Source organism: Triplophysa dalaica, chromosome 22 (genome assembly GCF_015846415.1).
Source record: "Triplophysa dalaica isolate WHDGS20190420 chromosome 22, ASM1584641v1, whole genome shotgun sequence".
NCBI lineage: Eukaryota > Metazoa > Chordata > Actinopteri > Cypriniformes > Nemacheilidae > Triplophysa > Triplophysa dalaica.
This window is the reverse complement of record NC_079563.1, coordinates 4,662,136-4,688,409: the sequence shown is the minus strand read 5'-3', so window position 1 is coordinate 4,688,409 and position 26,274 is coordinate 4,662,136. Positions and strand designations below refer to the sequence as shown.

Below are 26,274 nucleotides of genomic sequence, written 5' to 3'. Positions count from 1 at the left end.
TTAATTAGTTTATGATCTTATTCCAAAATGCATGACATTGTTTTATCTCTTCATCTAAGCATCCTTTCAGTCTATTTGTGTTCATATTGTCTTGTTCTGAATTAAGGTTATGTCTGAGTTAAGAAGACTTTACAAAAGATGGACCCATCTCATTATTATGAAACTATTTTAAGGCATAATAAGACCTCACTCATTATTATGAACACAATTTTAAAGAACATTTTAAAAACTCATTTTGAAGATCTGTCATAAAGAGCTTCAATGAGGTAATTGCAATAGAAAACTTATATATTTGTAACACTTTAAAATGTAGGCTTTGTCAACATTAGTTAAGCATTAGATGACATAAAAGAACAATTACTTCTGCAGTTGTTAATCTTTGTATTTTCAGTATGTACCATATATTTTTTCAAACATTGAACATGCACCATAAACTAGCATGAACAACTGTATTTGGTATTTACTAACAATAAACAAGATTAATAAGCACTGAAAATGTATTGCTCATTGTTGGTTTCATGTTAATGCGGGGGTTCCCAAATGACTGAATCGACAGGTATCTCTCAAGATCCACATGAAATACAGAGAAAACACAAACATTCACTCTTTTTTTGTAAGAATGCCTCCACTGTCAAAGCAAAACCATAAAAGTGTGAACCAATGAACAAGTGTCATTGTTAGTTGTTAGAAAAAAACATTTACTAATGCTATCAAATTGATTCCATTTAAACAGTGGAGGTGGGCCCTGTGTGATCAAAATATGTGCTATGAATGACTGTATTAATGAATGAATGAATGAGGGACACCACTTGTGCTTTAAAAAGGAGAGGAGATAGAAAGAAACTCTGGGATTTACCAAAACTGCTCCTGAACAGGTTCACAGAGTAAGTGGTCTAGTGGGTTAAACCACTGAACTGGTAAATTAAAAGGTTGCTGGTTCAATCCCAGCAGCCACCACCAGTGTGTCCTTGAGCAAGACACTTTACTCCATGTTGCTCCAGGGGGATTGTCCCTGTAATAAGTGCACTGTAAGTCGCTTTGGATAAAAGCGTCTGCCAAATGACTAAATGTAAAATGTAAATGTACTATAGTTACTGACTCTCTTTTAGAAACAGGCTTGAGTTACCCGGCTTTCTCGGGTTTGTCATAACTCACATTCTGAAACAGAATTTATAACCACAAAACTATACTCCAACAACACTCAAAAGAGATTCATCACAAACAGGTATTACCGTCACTTCTAATTAAAGTTCCAATGAAGTTGACACAAAAACATTTAAGCAGATTGTTGAAGTGAACTCCATCTAAAACAGCAGTTTACACGTTTACACACACATTAGAAGAAGGAAGGGTGAAGGAATAGTGCACCTTTGAAATGAGAATTTGTTCATCATTTATACCCCCTGTTGTCATTTTAAACCTGTATTATTTTCTTTCTTCTGCAAAACACAAAAGAAGATATTTTGAAAAATGTCGATACCCAAAAAAACATTGGTCCCCATTCACTTCTATTGTATGGACACAAAACCAATGCAAGTCAATGGGGGCCAGCGTTTTTTTTGTTACCAACATTCTTCGAACTATCTTCTATTTTGTGCAGAAGAAACTCATACATGTTTAACATGAAAAGTGTGTGTAAATAATGACAGAATTTTCATTTTGAAGTATCACTTTAATGCTATAGCTTAAAAAAGTATTTATTCTTAGTTATGAATTTTTTATCTGTTTTCCTTTTTTATGTTGGTGGTTCGATGATTTAAATTATGTGAATATTGTTTGTAATAATTTTTTGAAGTGTGTGTTTAAAAATGCAATAAACATATTTAAAAAAGCAAAATCATGTTAGTGATAAATGGATTTTATGTGAAATATTGTGCGAAAATCCCAAGAGACGTTGAAACATAAAAAAGTTGTACTTTATTAGATTGTCTGTGGAACGTTTACACACAAATATTGGGTAACTGTAAATTGCACATTGCACATTTCATCATGAACTTTGGAGAAGATCTCCACCATACAGACCCGTGTACAGTACAGACGGGACAGTCCGAGTCTCAGTCACGACATCACAATTCACACGTTTTTAACTTCATGTTTCCAGAGGTTTCACCATCTGTCACTATCCAAACATGCCTGAAACTCACAACCACACAAACCACCAGCAGCAGCAGCAGTATGCATGATTTACAGTTACACAAAAAACACAACTCGCATTGCCGTTTCCATTCTCATTGGACATGCATGCAGCTGGGGTCCTGTTCAGCACCGTTTGAAGTTCTCGTATAGCACCATTTTCTCGATATATAATGAAGTTAGGACCCAACTGTCGGCATGCACAGACCTCATATTTAAAACGTCCTAGGATGCGTATCCTACGTGTTTCCTGCTTTTAAAACATTACAAGGCAAAGAAGGAATATTTATATCGTACCATACATGTTTAACAGAAACCAATACAGTACCCACATGAAAGAAAAGTGCTACTAGACTTCTTGTTTTTCAGTCGTGTTATATATCTGGAGGGTCTACGGTAGGAGGACACACTCAAGTTGTACGTTACGTCAGCGAAAAATACACCAAAACGTTGTTTTCTTCTTTTGAAATTATTGAACAAACACCGACACTTCTTCACTCCAACTGCAGCTCATAAACACAAAGATAAAATGTCTGGAATAATAATCCATCTCTTTTCTCTGAAACACATCACGTTACCCACACAACTACAAATGTAGAATACAGAATGTCATCTCACGGTTTACCCAAGGTCAAAGAGATTTTGTCAAACTCATCATGACGATCTGGGATTTAAAAACACAAAGTATCCTTTTTTTGGGGGGGGGGGGTGAAAGCAAACATACTTTCCAGTGGTGATGTTAAGGGATGAACATTGTGACTTCAATCTTGAATTAAAGTTTCAGCCCTACAGACCAGAGTTATTATAGTTTTGATTTGAGTTTTATTCAAATTTTAAATTATCTTTTATTTTTAGACTTTTAGTTTTGATGTTCATTTTAGTTAGTTTTAGCAATTATGCTGTATGCTTTTGTCATTTATAATTTATGTTTTGCTATACAAGATGAATTCATTGTAATTTTTGTCTATTATAATAATTTTAGTGCTTTCAGTTTATTATTGAGGCAACATTTCAATTCTTCATGTAGTTGGTTAATTTTAGTTCAATATTTGATTTGATTTTAATGAACAGAAACTGAAAATAACCTTGTTACAGACTGACACATTATGTCTATTTTCCTGTAGTTTCAAGAAAAAAAGAAACGAATTCAGCACGTGTACATTTGCAATAAAGGACGTTTACAAAGCAGCCATGAATAAAAGAAGAAGATTATATGAACACTGCTCTCTTCTGGTCATGCATTGCTCATACATGTATAACAAGCATGGTTTGACCGAACAAACCTGTCCTTCAACTCTTAAGAAAAGTGCACACGGTTCATGTTCACTGCTCGGTGGTCCATAACAAAGGGCACTGCAGGACAGAAGGTGGAAAAAGAGGAGGAAGAGAGAACGCAGCAAACAGCCCTTGTCGTGTTAGGTCATGTGTTGTGTGAAGAAACTCTCCGTGACACTGCACCGGTGAACAGATGAGGGACGTCATGAGATTGTCACGTGGGCCACGGATGAACGCTGAAGCGGTGTAGCAGCTTAACGCGCTGTTGAAATAAAGTGCTTCCTGTGGGAGGAGTCAGCGTCTTATTCCCCAACCAATAACACGTTCCCGTAATTCTTCGATTCCGCTATGACACATAAACACGCAGGCATACACACACACACGCACACGCTTGGAGAGAAAGGTATTTCAAAAACTCGTTTTTTTTGTCGGCTGGACAGTAATTGCACATGTGAACACGTCTAGATAGAAGAACCTTCTTCTGACCGAGGCTTCACGTCACCAGACCTGTGCTGTGCTTCCACCAGGAACAACATGCCTGTCAATTGCTACAACCCCAGAAGGAAGGTTTGGTAAAGGCGATAGTCTCTAGTGGACTGAAATCAAGTATGCCATTTACATAATGCCTAGATTCTATCCTTGCATAACATATGAAATAATGGATAGGGTAGTATGTAATAGAACATATTTGAGTTTAACAAGAACACAGGTCATCTGAAAACACGGCGGTTTATAGGTCATTCGATTTTTATACTTAATACAGCATATACTTGTACATCACTCTGCAATTTAACAACTCTGCATGTTTGTAAACGTTTTAAATCTCAAAATAATATGATTTTACAACCCTAAAGACAAAGAGTATATTTGTGATTCTTTAACTCAGTTCTCATCGTGAAGTCGCTGGGCCTGTGGGGAAATATGGCACACATGATGATGGCCATCGGAGAGATTCAGCGGTCAAAGCTGAAATGAACTAAATGTTTGTGGAAAACTGTTCAAGGTACAACCAATGAGAGAATCATTTAGGGGCGCTTTCCCAGAGTACGCTAGAACATGCCTTATAGCAAACATTACATTTGTGCAATTGGGACACAACACAATGGCGCTGATTTATTTTAAGTTTTCAGTTTGAAGAGCTCTAATATTTATTTTAGTCGAGGATTATTCTTAATCCCTGTCCCATAATGTTTCATATATTAATGCACGTTTTGGTGGTTTCTTATTTCAGATGGGGAAAGCACTTTTGTGCATTTTTTTTTTTTGATGAAGGTTACGTCAGACGTCACCCCGGAAGCTTTGCTGTTTTTTAGCTGCACTCTGCTTGAGAAATCTTCTCAGATCGTCTTTGGACCTTCAAGTTTGAGAAATCTACTAATCTAATCCATTATTGTGCATTGTACACTCTTAAAATGAAGGTGCTTCACGGTGCCACAGAAGAACATTTTTTGTCTAAATGCTTCCATAAAGAACCTTTGTGTTTCAGATTATGAGAAGGTAAAGAAGAGAAAAGTCTTTAAAGAACCTTTGACTGAATGCTTCAAAAAGCATCTTTCTTTTTTAACCAGAAAGATGATCAAATCTTTGACAACCTTCTAGCTTTTTTAATCCACTTCTTAGTGACAAAGACAGGCCTACTCAGAATAAACCTAATATTCACCAGATCACGCACGCACGCACGCACGCGCTCGCGCGCGCACTCTCACACGGACAGAATGATGACTGTGGAGTGTTTAACCAGCAGTGGGACACACATGACATGAATGATGGACGGACTGGAGGGATGTGAAGGTGCTGCGGTACCGCTCGAGGTACACGGTTAGACGCGCGAAGTCATGACGTATCAATCCTCGTGCTCGTCCGTGTCTGTCCTCTTCTCTTTGTGACAGCTGAAGATGTGTCGCATCTCCTCCTCGTACCTCATGAAGTTCTCGCCGAAGCGGGACCAGGCCTTCAGAGGGACGGTGATGGTGTTCCGGTACGGCTGGCGGACCTCGCTGATCTTGAGGAACACGCCGAAGCGGTTCGAGCCCACGTCGAAGTAAAAGCGCTTGTTGTCGACGCGGAACGACGCGGCCTCGGGCAGCTCGGGCGACTCGTCGTGGTTGCGCGCGGCCCGCTCGGGCTCGTCGTCGCCGTAGTCGTCGATAAGCTGAGACAGCGCGTCTCTGAACTCGATCAGCCCCTGCGCGGGAAGCACGATGGTCTGCTCGATGCCCTGCCCGTAGTATCCCATAGTGCCGTGTCCTCTCGTGACGGTCTGTCGGATGCGCAGGAACCGGCCGCGCTGGTTCTCCTTCAGGTCCAGATAGTACTTCCTGTTGTCCCTCTCGATTAACTCGCTCTTGAGGACGCGGTGCGTCTGCTCCTCGGACGCGGCGGATCCGGTGGGTGACGCCGGGTGACCCGCGGCTCTCCTGCGCCCGTTGCTCTGCTCCTCCGGCCGCGGCGGCGCCGCGCATCCCCGGAGTCCGACGTGCGCGTAATAGTCGATGAAATCGCCCAGACTGTAGCGCAGGTCCGGCGCCATCGACATGGACAGGGTCAGCTTGCTTTTCCGTATGTTGTCATGTCTGCCTCGGCCGATCCACACCTCGGCGATCTTCAGGAAGCGGCCCCGCGCGCTCTGCTTCACGTCCAGGTAGAAGCGCTTCTTCTGTATATCCACGCGTTTCGACGCGAGCTCCTGTATGTCCGACGCTTTGCCGCTCGCGTACGGCTGCGGGTATCCTGATGTCATCCTGCCTCCTTCTCTGTCCGTCCCCCTCCGCTGACTGTCGGCCATCGGCGTTCACAGCGATCCGCGCTTCATCGCCGCTCTCCGCGCACCGGGCGCAGAATTATCACTGACCTGAAAACGGCAACGGCAGCAGCAGCTCATCGACGGACTCTCTTTGTCCTCACGAAAGGTCACGCGAGGCGACGCAGAGGCGCGCGCATTTTCTTTTTTTTTGTCGTTGCACCGTATTTTAAACGCGCTTGTATTTCGTCTCCATCGTCTATCCGCCACTTACTCGTGCCAGCTGGAGAGAGACAGAAAGCGGATCTCTGTGGAGAACGAGAGTCGAATGAACTCAATGACCCGCTCCCCCTCCCTCCAGCACACACTCCAGAGCTCGCGCACTGCTCCTGCGTACTCACAGTCGTAGTGCGCTGTGCTCCTGAAACAGTATTTAGTAGCACAGATGTTTAGTACACTGTTGTGTCATATGAGGGGTTTCATGATCTTCTGATATTAATACAAGCACGTTCTGAAAATAAATGGATGCACTGAGCAATAAGTAATCATGATGGCTCGTTCTCTTTCTGAAGCGCTTCTAACCAAAGGCTCAGCAAATCTACTGCATAGTAGTGTGCAGTTGAATTTTTCCGTACCCCAGAGGATGATGGGAAATGTAGTTTGGTAGCTCAGAATTCCAGCAGTGTGCTCTCCATTAGCAGTTAGCAAAATACAAACAAAACCACATCGTACTGTTAGCATTTACAACACGTATTTGCTTTCATTCAGACTCTTTATCTGAAGTGCACCTAAATCAGAGTTGTCGAGATTTACGGGGCCTTGCAGTGACATTTGAAATCATAATTAAAAGTCTCGTGATTGAGTATTTGAAATCACCGACTGTGGCAGTATGTACTGCACTTCATTAAGTACTTTTTCTATTGAACGTCGATCATAGTGTAGGATTGCTATGCACATGTATGAAGACATTTTAGACAAAGTTCTTTGTTTTGTTTTACTTCAATTACTGGTGGTAACAGCGGTAGCTGCTGAAAGACACCATTCCAAATCATCATTTCTAGATGTATTGTAACCATTTCAGTTCCGTGTTTTTGAATTCAACAAAATCAACTCTCAGAAGTGACATCATGTCATTGAATGTGAATGTCTGATAGGATGACAAGACATGAAAACCGAAATAGAAATCCAGGTGAGCATATAAAAGATAATTATTTAAACTTTCCCTAAACAAATCTGCCTGTTGTTTTGATTAGAACTGAATCTGAACATGTTTTCTTTGCCGTATTTGAGGTCTGAAGAAATACAGAGAATCTTTTCTGTTATCTTCGCCTGTTTCTCTAGTTTTCATTTTCTACAAATAAAGGCAAATAGAAACAATATATTCATTTGAAATTTAGTAAAATGTTGTTAGTAGTTCACAAAATGAAACGAAAATGATCATTTTACCTTAACACATACCAAACGGTACATTTTAAGGCGGAGGTAACACACACAGTTTCTGCCAATCTCATATTAATCTTGAGAACCTACACAGTAGTACTGCACACTTCATATCTCTGAAGACTATTTAGTTTGATCACATTTATAAAAGACAGATACAGCTGTACCATTATTTCCGGAAACAGGTGAGGCCTTAACACGTTTTACGTCCAACTCGTTTCTTGACAAGTTGACCATGTCAAGCATGAGAAGACAGCAGGTTTAACAGTGTAAAGAAGTCAGAATGCATGACACACTGTTGCACCACCCCTTTAAAATCTAAAAACGGTCTCTGAAATTGTCTCTTATTTTTTCTGCGGCTGTATATACTGAAGAAAGATATTTTGTGGTAAAAAAAGGTTGTGACAGCTGAATTAACTTCTGTGTCTGAAAGCTGAAAAATGTTGCCACTTTCCACTGCGGGAGGACGTCGAGGCACGTCTTAATCCAGTGTTTCCTGCTCTCTCTTCCTCATCAAACCAGCAGACATGAACCTGTGCGTGAGCGCGGAAAGAAATCAAATGGTGCCTGAGAAAGCCTCTGGGCCAGGATTTCTGCGTACATTTTTGAGAAGTTTTAGTTTAACTTTCATCAGCTATTTAATTTTGAAGAGTTATCATGAAACCGCTCTTTCTTCAAGCTCATTTTCTGCCTCAGAAGTCACTGTCTGACAGGGCAATGAGTTGAAGCTTTCAGATTAGGGGAACAAATCAATAGGATGTTCATAATAAAACAAACAAAATGATTTATTACAAATGTTGGAACGTTATTTCTAAGATGGAACCAAAGAACGTGGCAGAGGAACAGACATAAGAGCAACATGTGAACATTCCTCAAGCCTCTGAGTTTGGGTTTTCCCGCACGCAGTTCAATGTAAATCTATTTTCACTTCATGTTCACACAGTTTGAAGATGTGGAACAACATCAATGTATCAAAACTGTCTTTTTTGTCGCTCAAAAGTCTAACAGCCGCCTATTACACAAACTGCACAAATCATAATAGTACAGTAAAACCGTTTTGTGATGCTCCTGCAAAGAGCCGGTTGTTTTTCTTTTGCTCATCGTTGCTTGTTTGCATGGCAAAGAAGATCATCAGGAAGTGTGCATCATGGGATTTTCAGCTGTTTGTTTTATCCTCGCGTATGATCACATGGATGTGCATGGCTGATGTGACTCTGAGTTGATGAGTTATAATATAGATACACAGACTGACAGAAAGAATAAAACCTGTCGCTTCTGACACACTTTCTCTTCTGTTTGACCATATAAGTAAAGCTGATGTCAAACTCTTCTTGATATATTTCATAGTGTCATTTCATCTTAATATTCTCATCATGAGGATTATATATATATATATATATATATATATATATATATATATATGAGTCAGTGTGTATTGTTGGCCTGATGCATTTGACACCTTCTGAAATGAAGTTAAAACATGCAGTGACACAATCTAGTGCCCAACACAACAACTATAAGAATGTCATACAGGATCACAGCCGCACCCCTTTTATCAAAGCCAATATCTCAATAACTGTCTGTGTGTTTGACTATTTATAATGTAATATTATCATTTATTATATTATTTTTAAGTATGATTTATTTTTCTTTCTGAGCATATTAAAAAACTTCTTACAAAAGTGCAATCTGATAAAAAAGAAGTTAAGAGACAGTTCACCCAAAACTGAAAATTCTGTCACTGTCTAGTTGTTCCAAACCTGTAGACATGTCTTTGTTTGGTTGAACACAGAGAAAGATATTTGGAAAAATAGTTCTTGGTCCCCATTGACTCCCATATTAAACAACGATTGTAATGAAAAGTTGATCTGCGTTTCTGTTTTATACATTCTTCAAAATATCTTCTTTTGTGTTCAACAGATTTGTTTACCACTGTTGTCAATGGTGTCCAAGAACTGTTTTGGTAAAAAGGATTTGTCCAAATATCTTTCTCTGTGTTCAGAACAAAGACATACAGATTTAGAACAACTCGAAGGTGAGTAAATGATGACACAATTTTCATTTTTGGCTGTCCTTTTAGGACTGCTAATAGAATAAAATAATAATATAAAGTATTTATTGTTGAAGCTTTCAGTTGATGTAGTATTATTATATTCATGTAATAAACAGTGAGTCCACCAGGTGACGATATTCATGCACGCTGACAGTCGCACGTGACCAACACAAGAAGAAGAAGAAGAAGAAGATGAAGCAGACGCTTTTCGCGTAAATACTCAACAGCAGTGGACAAAATGTGAGTTATTAAAGATTTCAAGAGAACCCTTATGATGTTTAAAATAAAAACTACAGTCAGAATGTGCGGTATTGATGTATCCAGTGCTGTTAGTAATACATGTGAAGCGCGCGCTGTCTCTGAATGTACAGTCGTCAGTAAATATCGCGTTGTTATTACGAACTTCATTGTTGTCAATCATGTAAGTTAGCCCTACTGACTTTGCTTTTTCCGTTTCAGAGGAAGACTAAAAGAATGTGTAATGACTGACAGAAATCTGCCAGCATGGATGAACTATAAATCCCATGAGGACAAACCCGTGAGAAGCAAACAAACAAACAAACACAAATTAAACATCAAGCAAACTCACCTGCACGAGCACAGTCTTGTTCTTCAGTCTTCATGCACATGCCTTTGACATGTTGTTGTGTGAAATGCTGTCTCTATGGGCTGTCCTCTGTGTTTTTCACTAATGTGTATGTTTTCCATTGGTTGAGGCAGTAAAAGGCATTTATTTGCATTATTTACTCATATTCAAATCAAACCAAAGCACTGTTTACAGGCCAACATTCAAGAAATACTGGTTTACCTGCTTCACCTGAGACAGACACCATATTAAAGGTGGTCTCTAAAACATCACACGTGTGTTGTGAAGAAGGAAAGATCTTGAACTTACAGTGCTGTGTGTGTGTGTGTGTGTTTAACTTTATTTATTGTGTGTGTGTGTGTGTGTGTGTGTGTGTGTGTTTTTGAGTCTGGGACAAAGAAACAGTTGTGTGTAGATATGAGGTTTTGTTTAGTTAATAAATATAGAGCTTTTGTTTCCTGACTGTGTGTGTGTGATATTTGCATACATCATCATTATCCCAAGAAACAGAAGATCAGTTGACTGCTGTGCTGAATACATGTCTGTTGTTGTGTTTCAACTTGGCAGTTTTGGGATTATTTGAAGAATTTGGTTCCAAAATGAGAAAACTCTGTTTTAGAGATTTTCAAAATTCAAGTTTTTTTATTGTGTTATTGTGTTTTATTGTGTTAGTTAGCTGTATTTGTGAGTTATTATAGCTCAAATCAAAGCAAACCAACTGCAGTTTGATTGACCATAATATGATTTTTGAAAATCTTTAAAAAACTGAGTTTTCTCATTTTGGGAGCAAACTCTTAATTTGTAGATTGAATACTGTGGTGTTGGACGTAGAGAAGCCTCACGCAGGTGTATGATCTGATGTGTTTGTAGTGTCATCACAGACACACACTGTCCTCTAACAGCTCTATGGACAATTGACTCACATTTGAATTCAGGTTTGTCATGTTTTCACAGACATTAGGAGCATATAAGAAGAATGTTCTGGAAGATTCTCTTCCTTACCTGGAGTTTAGTGGAACGGTCGTGTACAGCCAGGAAAAAAACGACTGCTCATTTCTGTCAGAAGATTTCAGGTAAAATATATTTACGAATGATGACAGTGATAATTAAAGGAGAAGTGCACCTTCATGTTCACAATGGAAAAGGGCCCACAATTAACATCATTTCCTTTTTCTATTGAGAAAGACACACATATGTTTTGAAATGCAGAAGTAAGTACTACATGTTTAACACCTTTCCCAAATAGATCAAAGTTCAGAAGTCAGTTTTTGTCCCAACCAGTACAAATACAACAAATACAATATAGAGTTAATAATTGACTTGATGATGATCATTCAAAGTGTAGTGTAGCGTAATAATGATCACGAATACTCTTGCTGCTTTGTGTTAATAAGAGTGACACAATCTGGTCCTTTTGGCTGCTAACTTGGACAGTATTGAAGAGAAATATAAATCATGTGCTTTCAATTCACAAAACCAATTAAAATGAGATTCAACTTTTTCCTTAAACTGTAAATTATAAAATAAAAATAAACCAACAGTCTCTGCCATGTGCATTCAACTAAAAGATTGACTGGGTTATTCTCAAGAAATCTTGGGTTCAAGATGTTAAACATGATTTCCTAAAGACACTCACATCCTTTCATTTATCTTAATAAAGTAATGACATGTCTAAAAGCATTCATTTCATTTTTTTTACAGAGAGTTTAGCACAATTTTGAGCATTTTTTTACAGAATAGCCTTTAAACAATCTCATGTAAAAATATAAATATTTAAAACTGTCACTGTCTCATAGCATGTAGGACAAAAAAGCGAAGCCTTAATGCTTAAGCAATTTTTATTAATCTTACATATCAAGAAATTAATCAAGTATGTTTTAATAAGATATTATACATGTGACATTTCTTTAAATGACCTTTATCGTTAATGAGAATATACCGTGTACACAGCTTGACAAGAGATTATTAAAGTCCCAGTGAATTTTTTTTTACAATTCTTAATTTTTTCATGAAATATTGCAGCTTTAATAGCTTATTTATTATAAATTCATGTGTCACCATAATCTTCATTTAAACTCTGAAGAAGCACTTCCGCCCTGTAACGACTAGTCATCTCAAATGATCTAAACTAGACGGCTTGGGCGGAGCATCCTTTAACTCCTCCCCTTTAACTGTCAGTCTGCTGCCAGTTTCGTTTCAAAATACAATGCCTGTTTTACATATCCAATCAATTCGCAGTGAAAAACGCAAGTCACGCCCAGTAATTTTCTCCATTGAAATTCCTTTACACAAAGAAATGCGTCAGAATACTGAAGTAAAAACGATCGCAACTTCCGGTTACACAGGGAAAGTATAAAGTCATCTGTTAACCTGTTAGTTGTTCAAAAGGTATGAGTAGATGTGTTTCTTTACATAAAATAAAACTTTATTTAAAAATGTTACGGACGACGAAAACATCAACCATGGAAATGGACCATGGACATGTTTTTCTTACTATTTTTTCTTTTCTTTTGAAAATTCTGTCAAAGATCTTTTGTCATTTGAGAACATCAGGTAGAACATCCAAGTTTTTTGTACTGAGTATTTCAATTTGACAAATCCGGACACATTACATTGTGTTATAATGAAATCTTTACTGCCGTGATGTTTGAGTGGTTTCGTTCGAATGATCTGTTGCGTATGCATGTTTGTGATGTTTTAACACGCTACTAATCCTGTCAGATGTGTCCGGCTGATAGACCGGTCCAGTGCAAGATGAATGACATCACACACACAGAGAGGGAGAGAATTTGTGCTGTGGTTGTGCAGTGATTGTGTGTGTGATCCTCTTCATCATGATCTTGATATTTGTGTGTGTGTGTGATACAGATCATGTTTGTCGTGTGATTCAGTGGTGGGCTTTGATGTGGAATGGCCGCCCAGTTACACTAAAGGAAAGTCAAAGAAGGTGGCTGTGGTTCAGTTGTGTGCGTCAGAGGAGAAATGTTATCTGTTCCACATCTCCTCCATGTCAGGTGAGGTCAGACTCACGCTCTGTTCACACTGTTCTCTGATCTTCAGCTCATCTTTGTCTCGTCATGTCTCAGGCTTTCCTCCCGGCCTGAAGGCCTTTCTTGAAGATGAGAGCATCGTGAAGGTCGGCGTGGGAATCCAGGGAGACAAGTGGAAGTTATTATCTGATTATGAAATTAAAGTGAAGAGTGTGCTGGAGCTTTCTGATCTGGCCAACAATACTGTGAGTGCACTTTTACTATTAAACTGAAAGTGTGCTGGAGGAGACGTGTTCAGAATTTACCTGAAATTTCCCTACACTTTGATGTCTTCAAACCTCTGCATATTTTCATTGGATTCGTTGGATTGATTGTGTTTTCGTGTAAAAACTTGTGCTTTTGTCTTTCACGCCTTGCAAATGTGTTTTGTGAACATTAAACCTTTTTCGTTGTGCATTGTTGTTGAGGAAGGGTTTCTTTCTGTCGTGAGACTGTTGGTGTCGTCTTTGGCACATTCACCTTCATTTTTAGCACTATTCAATTTTTCTGATGATATTCTGTGAATGTACAGTTCAGACTGTAGTGTGTGTGTGTGTTGTAGTTGAGATGCACTGAGAAATGGAGTCTGGATGGGTTGGTGAAGCACTTGTTGAAGAATCAGCTTTATAAAGACAAGCAGGTGCGCTGCAGTCAGTGGGACGACTTCAGTCTGACAGAAGAACAGAAGAGATACGCCGCCACAGACGCTTACGTGAGTGCACATCAACATCATGTCACACACACACACACACATACACGTCTGCTTCATCTCACACCATGTGTCCTTACAGGCTGGATTCCTCATTTATAACAAACTACACGTCATGATGGAGTCTGGTCAGTAACTCTCTTGTGTCTGTGTGTGTGTGTGTCTGTGTCTGTGTGTGTTCCTGTGTGTGCATGTGTCCTGTGTGTGTGTCGTGTGTGTGTGCGTGTGTGTGTGTGTGCATGTGTGTGTGTGTGTGTGTCTGTGTGCTTGTGTGTGTGTGTGTGTCTGTCTGTGTTCCTTTGTGTGTTCCTGTGTGTGTTCCTGTGTGTGTTCCTGTGTGTGTTCCTGTGTGTGTGCATGTGTCTGTGCGTGTGTGTGTGTGTGCATGTGTGTGTGTGTGTGCGTGTGTGTGTGTCTGTGTGCTTGTGTGTGTGTGTGTGTCTGTCTGTGTGTGTGTGTTCCTGTGTGTGTTCCTGTGTGTGTTCCTGTGTGTGTGTCTGTGTGTGTGCATGTGTCTGTGTGTGTGTGTGTGTGCGCGTGCATGTGTGTGTGTGTGTGTGTGCGTGTGTGTGTGTGTGTGCGTGTGTGTGTGTGTGTGGATCTGTGTGTGTTCATGTGTCTGTCTGTCTGTCTGTGTGTGTGTGTGTGTGTGTGTGTGGTACTGATGTTGTATGATGTGTTTATGTGAGAACAGAGCGCAGGATTTCTTCAGCCGTGGATCTCAAGCAGAGAGTTTATCAGATGTCTGGTGATCTGCGGGATCTGGCCGATGGATGTCCTGAGGACGTGAGCTGCTCGAGCAGGTCTGGATCTCACTGTGTCTGTAGCGTGTGTTTAATCTGTGACCGATGGCGTCTGATGAATGTTTGTGTGATCCTGCAGGGCTGTGAAGCTGTTGGATGATCTCGCTCACACTCTTCAGTCTCTGAGATCATGTTTGTTAAAGAGCGACAGAGCGGCCGATGACACACGGACAGCAGAAGACACGGGTCAGAAGTCTGACACACACTGTGTGATGTCTGAGGATGAGCGTCAGATGCTGGAGATACAGGCCAGACAGGAGCAGATGGACGAGGAGTGTATTTTAGCTTTCCAGGTGTTGTATGTCGTGTCATTCTGTTGTGATATCACACTTCTGATGGACTGACTGATGTTCAATGATGGTGATGATCTTCTTCAGACTCAAGAGCAGTCGGCCCAGAATGAGACTGATGAAGATTTGGATGATGAAATGATGAAGGTGAACACACACATGTAAAGTTTACTGTGGGATTCAGGAGGAATGAGTTTGTTGTTGTTTGTGTTGTCTGTGAGGAGTTATGCCTGCACACACACATAGACATACACACACACACGATTCTGAACTGACTGAACATATACACATGACTCATGCAGTTACTCTTCAATCACTTGACCTGAAACAAACCCTGCCGCTGATGTCACGTCTCTACGTGTTGATGGTAAGCGAGTGTGAGGTCAGAATGAAAGGTTTGCTGATGTTTCTCTCATCAGTGTGCTGAACATGTGGAGAAAGAGAACCACGGACACAAACAGTCTGCTGCTGAAGATGAGGATGAGGATGTTGAAGAAGATGAGGAGGAGGTGTTTGGTATGTGTTTATGTGCATTTGTGTGTGCTCACCTCACGTTCATCTAGATTACCTTGAAGAACCGCTTTTGTTTTTGTGTGTTGTTTAGATTCAGACATCCCACAGGCCGATCAGATCAAATGTCTGAAAATGTACTTTGGCCATCATAACTTCAAACCGTAAGTTCAGAGCACTCGCGAGCTGTTGTTTATGTGCATGTGTGTAACATCTCTCACCAGACACTTGTTCTTCAGGGTTCAGTGGAAAGTGATTCGGTCTGTTCTTGAGGACAGGAGGGATAATCTTGTTGTCATGGCAACTGGTATGCCGAAATCATGCCCATGCATGGAGATTTGTGTGGATGATTTAGCATAAAGACTGTGTTGTGTGCTAACGGTTTCATTTATCTTGCACATCATGTAACGTGTGTGCGTGTGTGTGTGTGTGTTGTGAGGTTATGGGAAGAGTTTGTGTTTTCAGTTTCCTCCTGTGTACTGTCAGAACATCAGTGTGGTGATCTCTCCTCTCATCGCTCTCATGGAGGATCAGGTGCTTCACTTACAGTACGTCACACACTCTACTGACACACCTGACAGTGACGTCTGACACGCTCCTCAAACATCTGTGTGTGTGTGTGTGTGTTTCAGAATGTCAAACATTCCCGCTTGTTTTCTTGGATCCGCTCAGACCAGAAATCTGTCTGAAGATGTGAAGAGGTGTGAAGACGCTTACATCACAACATACATACAGTGTTCTGCTGTTACTCTGACCATCTGTCTGTCTCTCTGTGTGTGTCGTCAGGGGTCAGTTCAGAGTGGTGTACATGACACCTGAGTTTTGCTCTGGAAACATTCCTCTGCTCGCTCAGCTCAACCGCACCATCGGTATAAATCCCAGCGTTTTGTGAGTGAGGTGAGTGTATGACTGAAGCTCACACCTCTGTGTGTGTGTGTAGGTTTATCTCTGATCGCTGTGGACGAGGCTCATTGTATCTCTCAGTGGGGTCATGACTTCAGAAGTGCGTATCGTGACCTTGGCAAACTCAAGACAAATCTCCCAGAGGTATGTCACGTTTGAGAACACTCAAATGTTTTTTATTGCATTTATCAGTAGCGCAGGAAGCGTCTGCAGCTGATGTTCGTTGGTTTTGCTCAGTCAGGTGACTTTCTTGTTTTTTTTAAAAGGTTCCTATTTTGGCTCTGACAGCCACCGCGAGTCCATCTATCCGTGATGAGATCGTGAAGAGTCTTCACCTGGTCAATCCCATCATGACCTGCACCTCGTTTGATCGGCCCAACCTCTATCTGGACGTCAGTCGCAAAAGTGCTGATGTTATTCAGGATCTCAAACAGTTTCTCATTAAAAAGAAAGGGTAGCTCTTCATTTTAGCTCGAGTTTCATGTGAAATGAGGTGATTCGTATGACATCTGACTGTGGGGTGATGTTTTGTTTTGTAAGGGGGGGTTTGGAGCTGGAGGGCTCTGCCATTGTGTACTGTCCGTCGAAGAAAGAGGCGGAGCGTGTGACGGCGGCGCTGTGTAAGCTGGACGTCTCGTGTGGACTTTATCACGCTGGTCTGAGCATCAAACAGAGAAGAGAAACTCACCATCAGTTCATGAGAGACGAGATTCAGGTGAACTGCCGCTCATACGCTAAAGAAGTCTTATAAGTTGAGGTGAAACGTGACCGTGTTTGTTCTTCAGTGCGTGGTGGCCACAGTGGCGTTTGGGATGGGCATCAACAAATCTGACATCAGGAAGGTGATTCATTACGGAGCTCCTAAAGAGATGGAGTCATATTATCAGGAGATCGGGAGAGCCGGTCGAGACGGTCTGCCCAGCTCATGTCACGTCTTATGGACGTCTGCAGACATGGCACTGAACCGGTGACGTCACGTCTTCATTTCATCCACTCTCCTAAAAGACATCTGCTTACTGAGATTGGATTTCTGCTTTGTGTTTACTGCAGATTCATTCTCAACCAGTCCAGAAGTGAACACTTCAGAGAATATAAAATCAGCATGATGGCCAAAATGGAGAAATATCTTAATTCAGCCAAATGCAGACGAAAGTAAGTGTTGTTTCTCTCGACAGTCGTTCAGTCCTCATTGTCAGAATGTTATAGAAGTTAACAAATATTTACCCAAACAGAAATGTTGTGTATAGAAGTGAAAGATGTTTAAGCTTATGCTGTTAACTGCAAATAAATGAAGTCTAAAAACAGATTAAATTAAAAAGGAACGAAACTGATAAACAGGAACATGAAAATGATAAAAAAGCTCATTCAAAATATGAATAACTCTACATTAAAAGTGACTTGTAGCATGATGGACCTCTGCATATGAGTGTGTAGATGGAAGGTTTGTGGGTTGAGTTCGTATGAAACACACACACACATACTGAAGAAATAACTTGAGTTTCTTTAGATAAAAGTCTCTGTCAAATACACACATGAAAGAGGCCTCAGAAAGGTGGTGTGAAATGTTTGGTGTGATTTATGATGAAGTGTGTTGCAGGTTGATTTTGTCTCATTTTGAAGACAAGCGTCTGAGAAAGGTGACGTCTGGCATTCTGGGTAGTGATCAGTGTTGTGATAACTGCAGGTCGGGGTGAGTGCGCTCTCTCTCTCTCGTCACAGCTCATGTGATGATGATGATGTCATGATGGGACGTGTTTGTGTTCAGTGTGAAGGAGGGTGATGCAGACGGGCTCCAGCAGGACTTCGGCTTGTGTTCGTATCAGCTGATGAAGGCCATCAGGATCATGGAGGAGAGGTTTGGCATCACAGCGCCCATTCTCTTCCTGCGGGGCTCAGTGAGTCAACACTTTACTCAGTTCTTCATCTGAAAACTCTGACGGTCATTCTAATGTTTAATGTTGTGTTGATGTCAGAACTCTCAGCGTGTACCCGATCGCTATCGTAAACATTCACATTTTGGCATTGGTAAGGACTTCTCGGAGTGTTGGTGGAAAGCTCTCGGGCGAGAACTCATAGTTGAACAATATCTGACGGAAGCTACGGGTCACAACAAATTCGCCACCCTCTGTAAACTCACAGCAAAGGTATTGTGAATGTTAAGCGTGTGAAGAAGTGAAGCAAACTGAACTACTGACCTACTGATGCTTCTCCATCATTCACATTCACCAGAAACACACGCTTATGTGCATGTTTCAGGGCAGATCGTGGCTGAATGACGCTGACAATGAGACACACAGAAAACTTCTGCTGCAACCCAACAGAGATCTGTACATCAGAGTGTCTGTACCACGGTAAAACCATCCCCCGTCACTTCTACACACATTTACACTAGCGCTAACATCATAATCACACACACTTATTATGTAATTCTAAGTGGTCATATCTTGAATTTTCTGCGTGTGTGTGCGTGTGTTTTGTTGTGGCAGCAGGACGTCACATGTGGCGCCGGAGGAGTCTTACACTTCCAGTAAACAGTCAGATTTCACACAGGTCTGTACCATCAACATGTTTATAGCTGCTCATGTCTCTGAACATCTGCTAAACCAGCTCTTATTTCATCTCAGAGGTCAAAGGTCAGTTCTGGGGTGGACAGCCGTCACATGATAGAGAAAGTGGGCGTATCCTGCAGGTATGATCTGTACATTAACCCTCACATCATAACATCAACTCTAACAACAGATGACATCATTGATCTGTGTGTGTGTTCTTGTGGCCTATATGTGGTTAACGAAGATAAAATGTGTATAAACAACATGTGTATAACAACATAAACATGGTTTACAGGTCCTCATAAACCATATAGCTGTTAAAAACACGCGTCTCTAAAAACAGGGGTTTGTGGCACGTCACTTCAAAGCACTTACGCTGTGAGCATCATCGCACATTTCAATGCAAGTTTCGCATCGACTCGCCTAAAGTTGAACTTTAGTTGAAACTATTAACAGCTTTACAAAACAATCTGACTTCTGAAATACGTGAGAATGAGCTTTTTAAATATCCATGTGCAGATCACTGCACTCCTGCACAAGCACTGCGGATCACTAAACTACAGACTGAAAGAAGCTCAAAAGAATGTTTGATTTGTTCATTTGTTATGGGTGTATTCATTCACATGTTATTTTCATCATAACTCCCCACTTGCAGAGCGCCGAGATAACCACTTCTACTTCTTTATTTATTCTACGGTAACGGCATATTCTGTCCTTCGGCCCAGACCTAGTCCAGGGTATGAAATTTACAGTGTACAGTAAAAATATCATTACATCTATGAAGAGTCCTCGTAAACCACATATGCAAGTGTGTGTGTGTATGACATTACATCACAGTATTGAAATAAATGTGAAGCACATTCCTAAAGAAATTAAATCATGTTTTAATGTTTTATCATTTTTGATCTTGATGTGTTATATTTGTTTAAAGGTGAATAATTTAAGTTGTGTGTGTGTGTGCGTGTGTGCGTGCGTGTGTGTGCGTGCCCATGTGTGCACAGATCATCAGTGAGACAGTCATCATCATCTCACACTCCTGTTGTTAAAACTCAAACACCAGCTGTGTCTCCCAGAGAAATACAACTACAGGTACACAACACCCACTACATCAACACAATACTGTCAAAATACTTCATTAGCTCTTCTGTAATGAATGCACCTTCCATGAGGAAAACCTGTTTACTTCACACAACACACAGTTCAATCAAGACACACGATCTGATCTCATCATGTGATGTGTAATCTTGTGTATGTTATGAAGTGCATTATGAATGAAGAATCTACACTGCTCTGCAGCGCCTCACACTGCTTGTGTGTTTGTGTTGTTGTGTAGTCGGATCTGTACTGTAAGCTGGTGTGTGAGCGTCAGAAGTTAGCCAGTCTTAAAAACATCCCACCAGCTCTACTGGCCACCAATAAGATCCTGCTGGACATGGCCAAACTAAGGTATCTTACCTGTTCATGCTGTGAGCTTCAGTGTGAACTGAAGCTCGTGTACTGAATCTGAATCTGTCTCTTAATCTGACTCTGAATCTGCGTCTGAGTCTGAATCTGAATCTGAATCTGAATCTGACTCTTAATCTTACTCTGAATCTGATGCTGACTCTGAATCTGTCTCTTGATCTGAATCTGACTCGTAATCTGAATCTGTCTCTAATTCTGAATCTGACTCTGACTCTGTATCTGAATCTGACTCGGTATCTGTCTCTGAATCTGAATCTGAATCTGAATCTGAATATGTCTCTGACTCTGACTCTGAATCTGTCTCTGAATCTGAATCTGACTCTGAATCTGAATCTGAATCTGTCTCTGAATCTGACTCTGACTCTGAATCTGAATCTGAATCTGACTCGGAATCTGTCTCTGAATCTGTCTCTGTATCTGAATCTGAATCTGTATCTGAATCTGAATCTGAATCTGAATCTGAATCTGAATCTGAATCTGAATCTGTCTCTGAATCTGAATCTGTCTCTGAATCTGTCTCAGAATCTGAATCTGTCTCTGAATCTGAATCTGTCTCTGAATCTGTCTCAGAATCTGAATCTGTATCTGAATCTGAATCTGTCTCTGAATCTGTCAGGCCGTGTACAGTCAGCAGCTTAAAACAGCTGGATGGAGTTTCAGAAGCTAAAGCGTCCATGCTGACTCCTCTGATTGACATCATCAACACTTTCTGTCCCTCACACACATTACTGGTCAGTAGTATTTCCTTCATGTTCTTATGATGATGGCAGTATTGTTAAATTGTGTGTGTGTATCAGGCGGATGTGTCCAGCAGTTCTGTTGCAGACGTCCAGTCAGAGTCCAGCCGTGACTGTGTGTGTCCGTCCCTACCCGACAGCGTTTCGGTCACATACAGACTCTTTCAGACGGAGCACAAGACTCTGGTATGACCTCAGTGCATGTGTCTCATGTATGGTGTTGATCAGTGTGTGACGTGTGTTGTGTTGTGTAGAGGCAGGTGGCAGACGTTCGCTCTGTGCCTGTGGCTGTGGTGGAGTCTCATCTGTTACAGGCTCAGAAGATGAACTGTCCCATCGACACAGAGAGAGCTGGACTCTCACCATCCATCTACAACACCATCATAAACATCATCACATCTCCTCCTCTCAGCTCAGGTCAAACACACACACACAAACACACACACTACTGATGCTTCTCTTCATCCCGCCCATGTAAAATATATACTACTTTTCAGTGCTTGAAGGGGGAAAAAACCTTCCTGTACTCTCTTGTGCACGTTGCCATATGCAAATTATTACCACTTTTGAAATTTTTAGAAGGAAAAAAAAGAAGTATTAGATTTTTGCAGGTACAACATGTTTAAATGAAGCATTTGCCAAACAAACTAAATAAAAATTTGACCAAAAAAATACTCTTTATTACCTGTGATAATAGTTCTGCAGTCTGTTGAATTCATCTGTTCATTAAGTCCATCATATACACACAGTCATATCTTATGCCTCATGTGATGTTATGGTATCAGGCATGTCAAGTGGAACACACATTACATCATGTGACAAACCCTCTAAGTTTTCATTTGAAACAGCAAAAGACAGTATTTTGTATATAGATATCTGACCATTTATCATTTTTATTGTAAAACTACAGTCACAGTCTTCCATTTGTTGTCTGAACGTTCTGTCTTCTTTAGTTTCTTTGGCTGAAAGGCTGATTGAGTGCTGTAATTTGTTCTACTGAAATGTTTCTCATATTCCTAAAACCTGTTAATCTGTAGGTGTAGCTTTAAATTTTGAATGTTACTTTGTATAGAAAAAAAAACTTTAGTGTCATAAAGTAACTATAATATAAGAGTTTCCTATAGATCCTTATAGTCCCATCATGAACTGTGTTGTGTTTCTCCACAGTTTGAATCAGTATATCATTTACAATGTGTGAAAAAACACTCAAGAGCATGAGTAAGTGTTTCATAACTTTTGACGTGTAGTGTATGTGATGTGCTGTTGTTTGTGTGTCGATCAGACATGAGTGATTTCAAAGCCATCAGGAGTCATGTTTCTGATGACATCAGCAACTTTCTGCTGAGACTGGCGCTGTGTAAACTCCAGAGAGAAGGTTTAGCATCTGTACGTCAGGAGATCAGCTGGATCGAGCCGCTGGTGAGTTCAGCACAAACACATGCCGTGAGATTCACACATACAGTAGAGGGCGCTGTTTCACATCTCTGGGGTCAGATTTCATTCAGCTGCCAGCTGTGGACTCACGTCAGACATGTGTTCATGTGTTTATCATACAGAGTTCAGACGCTGTTTGCTGGTTGTAGAGGTTGTTGGGTGGTCATGTGTCTTTATGATGATTGTAGGAGAAAAGCAGCCGTGCATGTGATGGTGTGATGCAGGCGTCAGATGTCATGGATCAGAGTGAAGATGAGCTCTTTATTGATGTTCCAATGCCACAGGTGACACACTTGTGTTCGTCTCATGCAACTGATACTGTACCATTCCTTTCATTTGATTTCACCCTTCTTCATCTTCACCAAATACCACACGAGGATGTGGAGCCGTGTTCCTTCTGCTGATCAGATGCATTTCTGTTAGTCTGATCATCACTTAGAAGACCAGCTGATGGATGAACCCATGTGTTTATCATCATATATGTACAGTATCTGATCGGATGTTGAGTTTGTGTTCTGGTGTGCAGGAGGATCTGGGCTCCGCCTCTGACGGGCGGCTCAAGTCATGTGACGTGACTCTTCACAGCAGCGGTATGAATTTAACCTCCTGGAATCAGGACAACCTGGATCAAGACACGCAGGAACTCTTCAGTGATTCACCTGCTGAGGTCAGATATGATGATATGTAAGGGATAATGTACAGGCAGCTGGTTGTTATGGCAGAAGCGGAGGGTCTTGTGTCACACTGAAGCTGTGATAACAGCCGGCTGCTTGTACGTTATCCCGCTTATTACACGCCTATTTGACACATGAGAAAAAAACTTGACATGAAATATGAATTTGAAATATTTTGTTAGCTAATTTTTACTGAATGCAGACCTTCCGCGAGGAAAAGCCGATTACTTTTAAGGTAAGAAACGACGTTCAAACGTCACAAACAGGCAATTTGGTTAAATCATGTGAAACTATAATGTCATTTTTGTTATTAAAAGACAGATTTATATTTCATTTGTCGAAAGAACAACTGTCAAAATGATTTTCTGCTTCAGTGTTAGCGTGTGTTATGAGTTTTGAGAGGTTGTTATCTGGGAAAAACGAATCGGCAAATGTCGCAACTGGCCAATCAGAATCATGCATTCCAACCAGCCACGTTATAATAATGAATCATTCATATGGTTGAAAGAGTTGTCATGTTTATTTTTTTCGGGCGTGTGGTTGGATTGAGACGTCTTTCCCTGCTGTGATGAGTTCTGGTTAATCCTGGACGACCTGTCTTTAACCCCTGCTTGACCTCTGACCTTCACTATTACCCGACACCTCCCCTCATAAGCGCAAAGCCATTAAGGTCAAAAGGTCGTGACCCCTATCACACGTTTGACGTCTGATCTTCTCAAGAGTCTGACAGGATTTCAGCACACACGTGTCCCTAAAACAGCGAAGCAAACGCTGAAATCTGTTTCCCATCAGTCCATTGGTTTCACACACACACGTGAGGAAGAAGAAGAGTCACAAACCTGTAGATCAATGTGAGAGCATTCCGTCTCCTGCACTCACACTGATGATGTGACACAACAGACGGAAATGAAATTTGGAGGGACAGATAAATGGTTTATGAGAGATTGTGATGGATGTTCGGCGAGGGGTTTTCCTCCGTTGATGCAGCTGTCTGTGTCATGTAAGACACATTCTCACCACACCAGCATTTCACGAGCTGCTATCACACGCTAACTGCAAACAACACTCATAAACACACACTTGAAAATAAAACTGATCAAGTGAACAAAAACAGAAAGCCTTCAAGTTAACGTTCAGCAGCATTCAAAATCTGACAGATGAGATGTGAGCAAACCTTTGTCAATAGTTGTTTTGAGGTCGAAATAATGACCCTGATTCATATAGGTTTGGTTAGCTAAGCTAATAATAATGATTTATCATTTGTTTATAAAAATAAATGTTTTGTTTTGTGGGAAATGTCAGTTTGACATCTTTTGACTAATGCTGCACTCATGTGCTCTTGGAAATTTGTCAGTTCCCACTTCTGATGTCATGATTCTGACTCTGAGCTGGTTGTGTTCAGTTGCTTTGTTGTTGGAAAGAAAAGGAGGACGTCAGATTCACGTTTGCGTGTGTCTTGGGGAAATGTTTTATGGTAATAGTTTTCATCCATACATCTTAATGTATAGTTTACCAGTCAGTTTGCTGGCTATTCTGTAGTATTGATGAAATACATTTATTTTCAAAGTGTGCTTCGAATAGTTATTCATATATGTAAATATGTGCTAATTTAGTGACGAGACAGGCAAAAAAGCTGTTGCCGAAAAACGATCAAATCTGTCACATCATAGATCCTTCTCCCATCTGCCATGTTAAAAGTTTAAGGCCCGCCCATCTCAGGTATCAAAATTATTTCCCACCTTCCAAGTGGGAAACGTGACATCAGAAGACGTTCATGTGCAATTTTTACTTCAGAAACTCATATATCCGATAATTCAGAGAGCAGGTGAAGGCAGCATAACACCCAGCGAACTTGAAGCTGCCATCGTTTGTACAAGACGTCATTGAAATGGAATTTAAATTGAGAAAAAAATGTGGGCGTGGCTTGTTTTTTCACACTGACTTGATTGGATATTAAAACACTGCCGTTGCACTTTGAAATGGAACTGGCAGCAGACTGAGAGTTGAAGGGGAGGAGTTAACAGATGCTCCGCCTAAGCTGTCAAAAAACCTAAAGTTATAAAGAAACATACATTTTTTAAGAGACTATTGATAAAATGTTTATAAACTGGAAAATTTCATGAAAAAATCTGAATTATTTTTAATTTCACTGGAAATTGAAAATAGCATGTAAATACATGAAGTTAACTGCCGTTTTAAGTTTCAAGCAGTGATGGTAAAAGAGAAGCTAACGTTTTAAAGACTTTTAAAGATTTACATTTGATCAGTTTGTGTGTCCAAAACATGTCATTTGTGTGTTATATAATCTTTATTGCAAAGCAACAACATGAACTGCTTTTGTGGTCCAAACTTAACATCTGGTACACATCCACAAAGAATAGAGTCCCTGTAGATTATTTCTGAACACAAGCAAAAGATAAACAAGTTAATGACATTAGCTAGAAAGTGAAAGTATCTCGTCAGGTTACCAGTGTGAAAAAACGTTACTTGGCAAAACCTATAAATACAACAAAGTTTCACGACCCATTCAACAAACAGTTTATTTATAAAATTATTATACAATAAAATGATCATATACATAAATAAATACAAATAAATGGTTATATTACCATCCACATTCCAGACTGATAACTAAACACAGAGAGGAAGTTAACCTCAGGTCAGGCGTGTGCGTCCGATGAAACCATCTATACTTCTGCAAAGTTGTGATATTTGGTAATAAAGTTGATCTAAAAAAGGAATGAATATAAATATTTCCCCAGACGGTGAGTCAGCCAGCCAAGAGAAAACTGCCGGACTGGACAGAAGGACCAAACACTTCTCTAACCGCTGCTGCTGTAAAGAAAAGCAAAAAGAAGAAAGGACTTTTCAATTGATATGCTGGACCAAACATGTATTATGCTTTTTAAACCTTAACATTTCAAATAAATATGTTTCCTGTTTCA

The 26,274-nt window shown here is 40.4% G+C and overlaps 2 protein-coding genes across 10 annotated transcripts in view; one reads left to right on the top strand and one right to left on the bottom strand.

The window, feature by feature from the left end:
* purg (purine-rich element binding protein G) overlaps positions 1 to 10,307 on the bottom strand; it is a 24,113-nt gene extending 13,806 nt beyond the window's left edge. For 2 of the 4 annotated variants that reach the window (XM_056735938.1, XM_056735940.1), the window contains exon 1: positions 10,231 to 10,279. Coding sequence is in view for 1 of the 4 variants with exons in the window: in XM_056735941.1 (XP_056591919.1) it covers positions 5,252 to 6,193 (942 nt within the window). In the remaining 3 variants the exon portion in view is untranslated. Of the gene's footprint in view, positions 1 to 1,815; positions 8,122 to 10,230 lie in introns of those variants that run through there. The other 2 variants (XM_056735941.1, XM_056735939.1) reach the window with 2 other exon arrangements.
* wrn (WRN RecQ like helicase) lies at positions 9,750 to 26,274 on the top strand. 6 transcript variants are annotated; one of them, XM_056735942.1, is made up of 37 exons: positions 9,750 to 9,881; positions 10,101 to 10,179; positions 11,182 to 11,300; positions 13,096 to 13,241; positions 13,314 to 13,462; positions 13,819 to 13,968; positions 14,048 to 14,093; positions 14,660 to 14,768; positions 14,848 to 15,061; positions 15,146 to 15,205; positions 15,478 to 15,574; positions 15,663 to 15,732; positions 15,808 to 15,875; positions 16,008 to 16,116; positions 16,201 to 16,269; positions 16,355 to 16,437; positions 16,509 to 16,615; positions 16,738 to 16,925; positions 17,012 to 17,186; positions 17,257 to 17,438; positions 17,522 to 17,623; positions 18,069 to 18,161; positions 18,237 to 18,366; positions 18,445 to 18,615; positions 18,728 to 18,822; positions 18,958 to 19,021; positions 19,096 to 19,160; positions 20,022 to 20,109; positions 20,354 to 20,466; positions 21,101 to 21,215; positions 21,282 to 21,407; positions 21,476 to 21,638; positions 22,504 to 22,640; positions 22,844 to 22,939; positions 23,182 to 23,322; positions 23,532 to 23,564; positions 26,092 to 26,274. In XM_056735942.1, the coding sequence occupies exons 2-37, from the start codon at positions 10,123 to 10,125 to the stop codon at positions 26,203 to 26,205; spliced, it is 4,044 nt and encodes a 1,347-aa protein (XP_056591920.1). In that variant the 5' UTR covers positions 9,750 to 9,881; positions 10,101 to 10,122; the 3' UTR covers positions 26,206 to 26,274. The 6 variants fall into 6 exon arrangements, with proteins under 6 accessions (XP_056591920.1, XP_056591922.1, XP_056591921.1 ...); XM_056735944.1 differs by having other exon boundaries at positions 9,758 to 9,881; positions 18,069 to 18,155; XM_056735943.1 differs by having other exon boundaries at positions 9,758 to 9,881; positions 18,961 to 19,021.

Excerpts from the sequence above, each read along its gene's own strand:
- wrn (XM_056735942.1), top strand. The coding sequence starts at position 10,123 with ATGACTGACAGAAATCTGCCAGCATGGATGAACTATAAATCCCATGAG. Across the intron at positions 10,180-11,181 it reads AATCCCATGAGGACAAACCC|ACATTAGGAGCATATAAGAA; the intron begins GTGAGAAGCAAA and ends ATGTTTTCACAG. Across the intron at positions 21,639-22,503 it reads ATCTCCTCCTCTCAGCTCAG|ACATGAGTGATTTCAAAGCC; the intron begins GTCAAACACACA and ends TGTGTCGATCAG.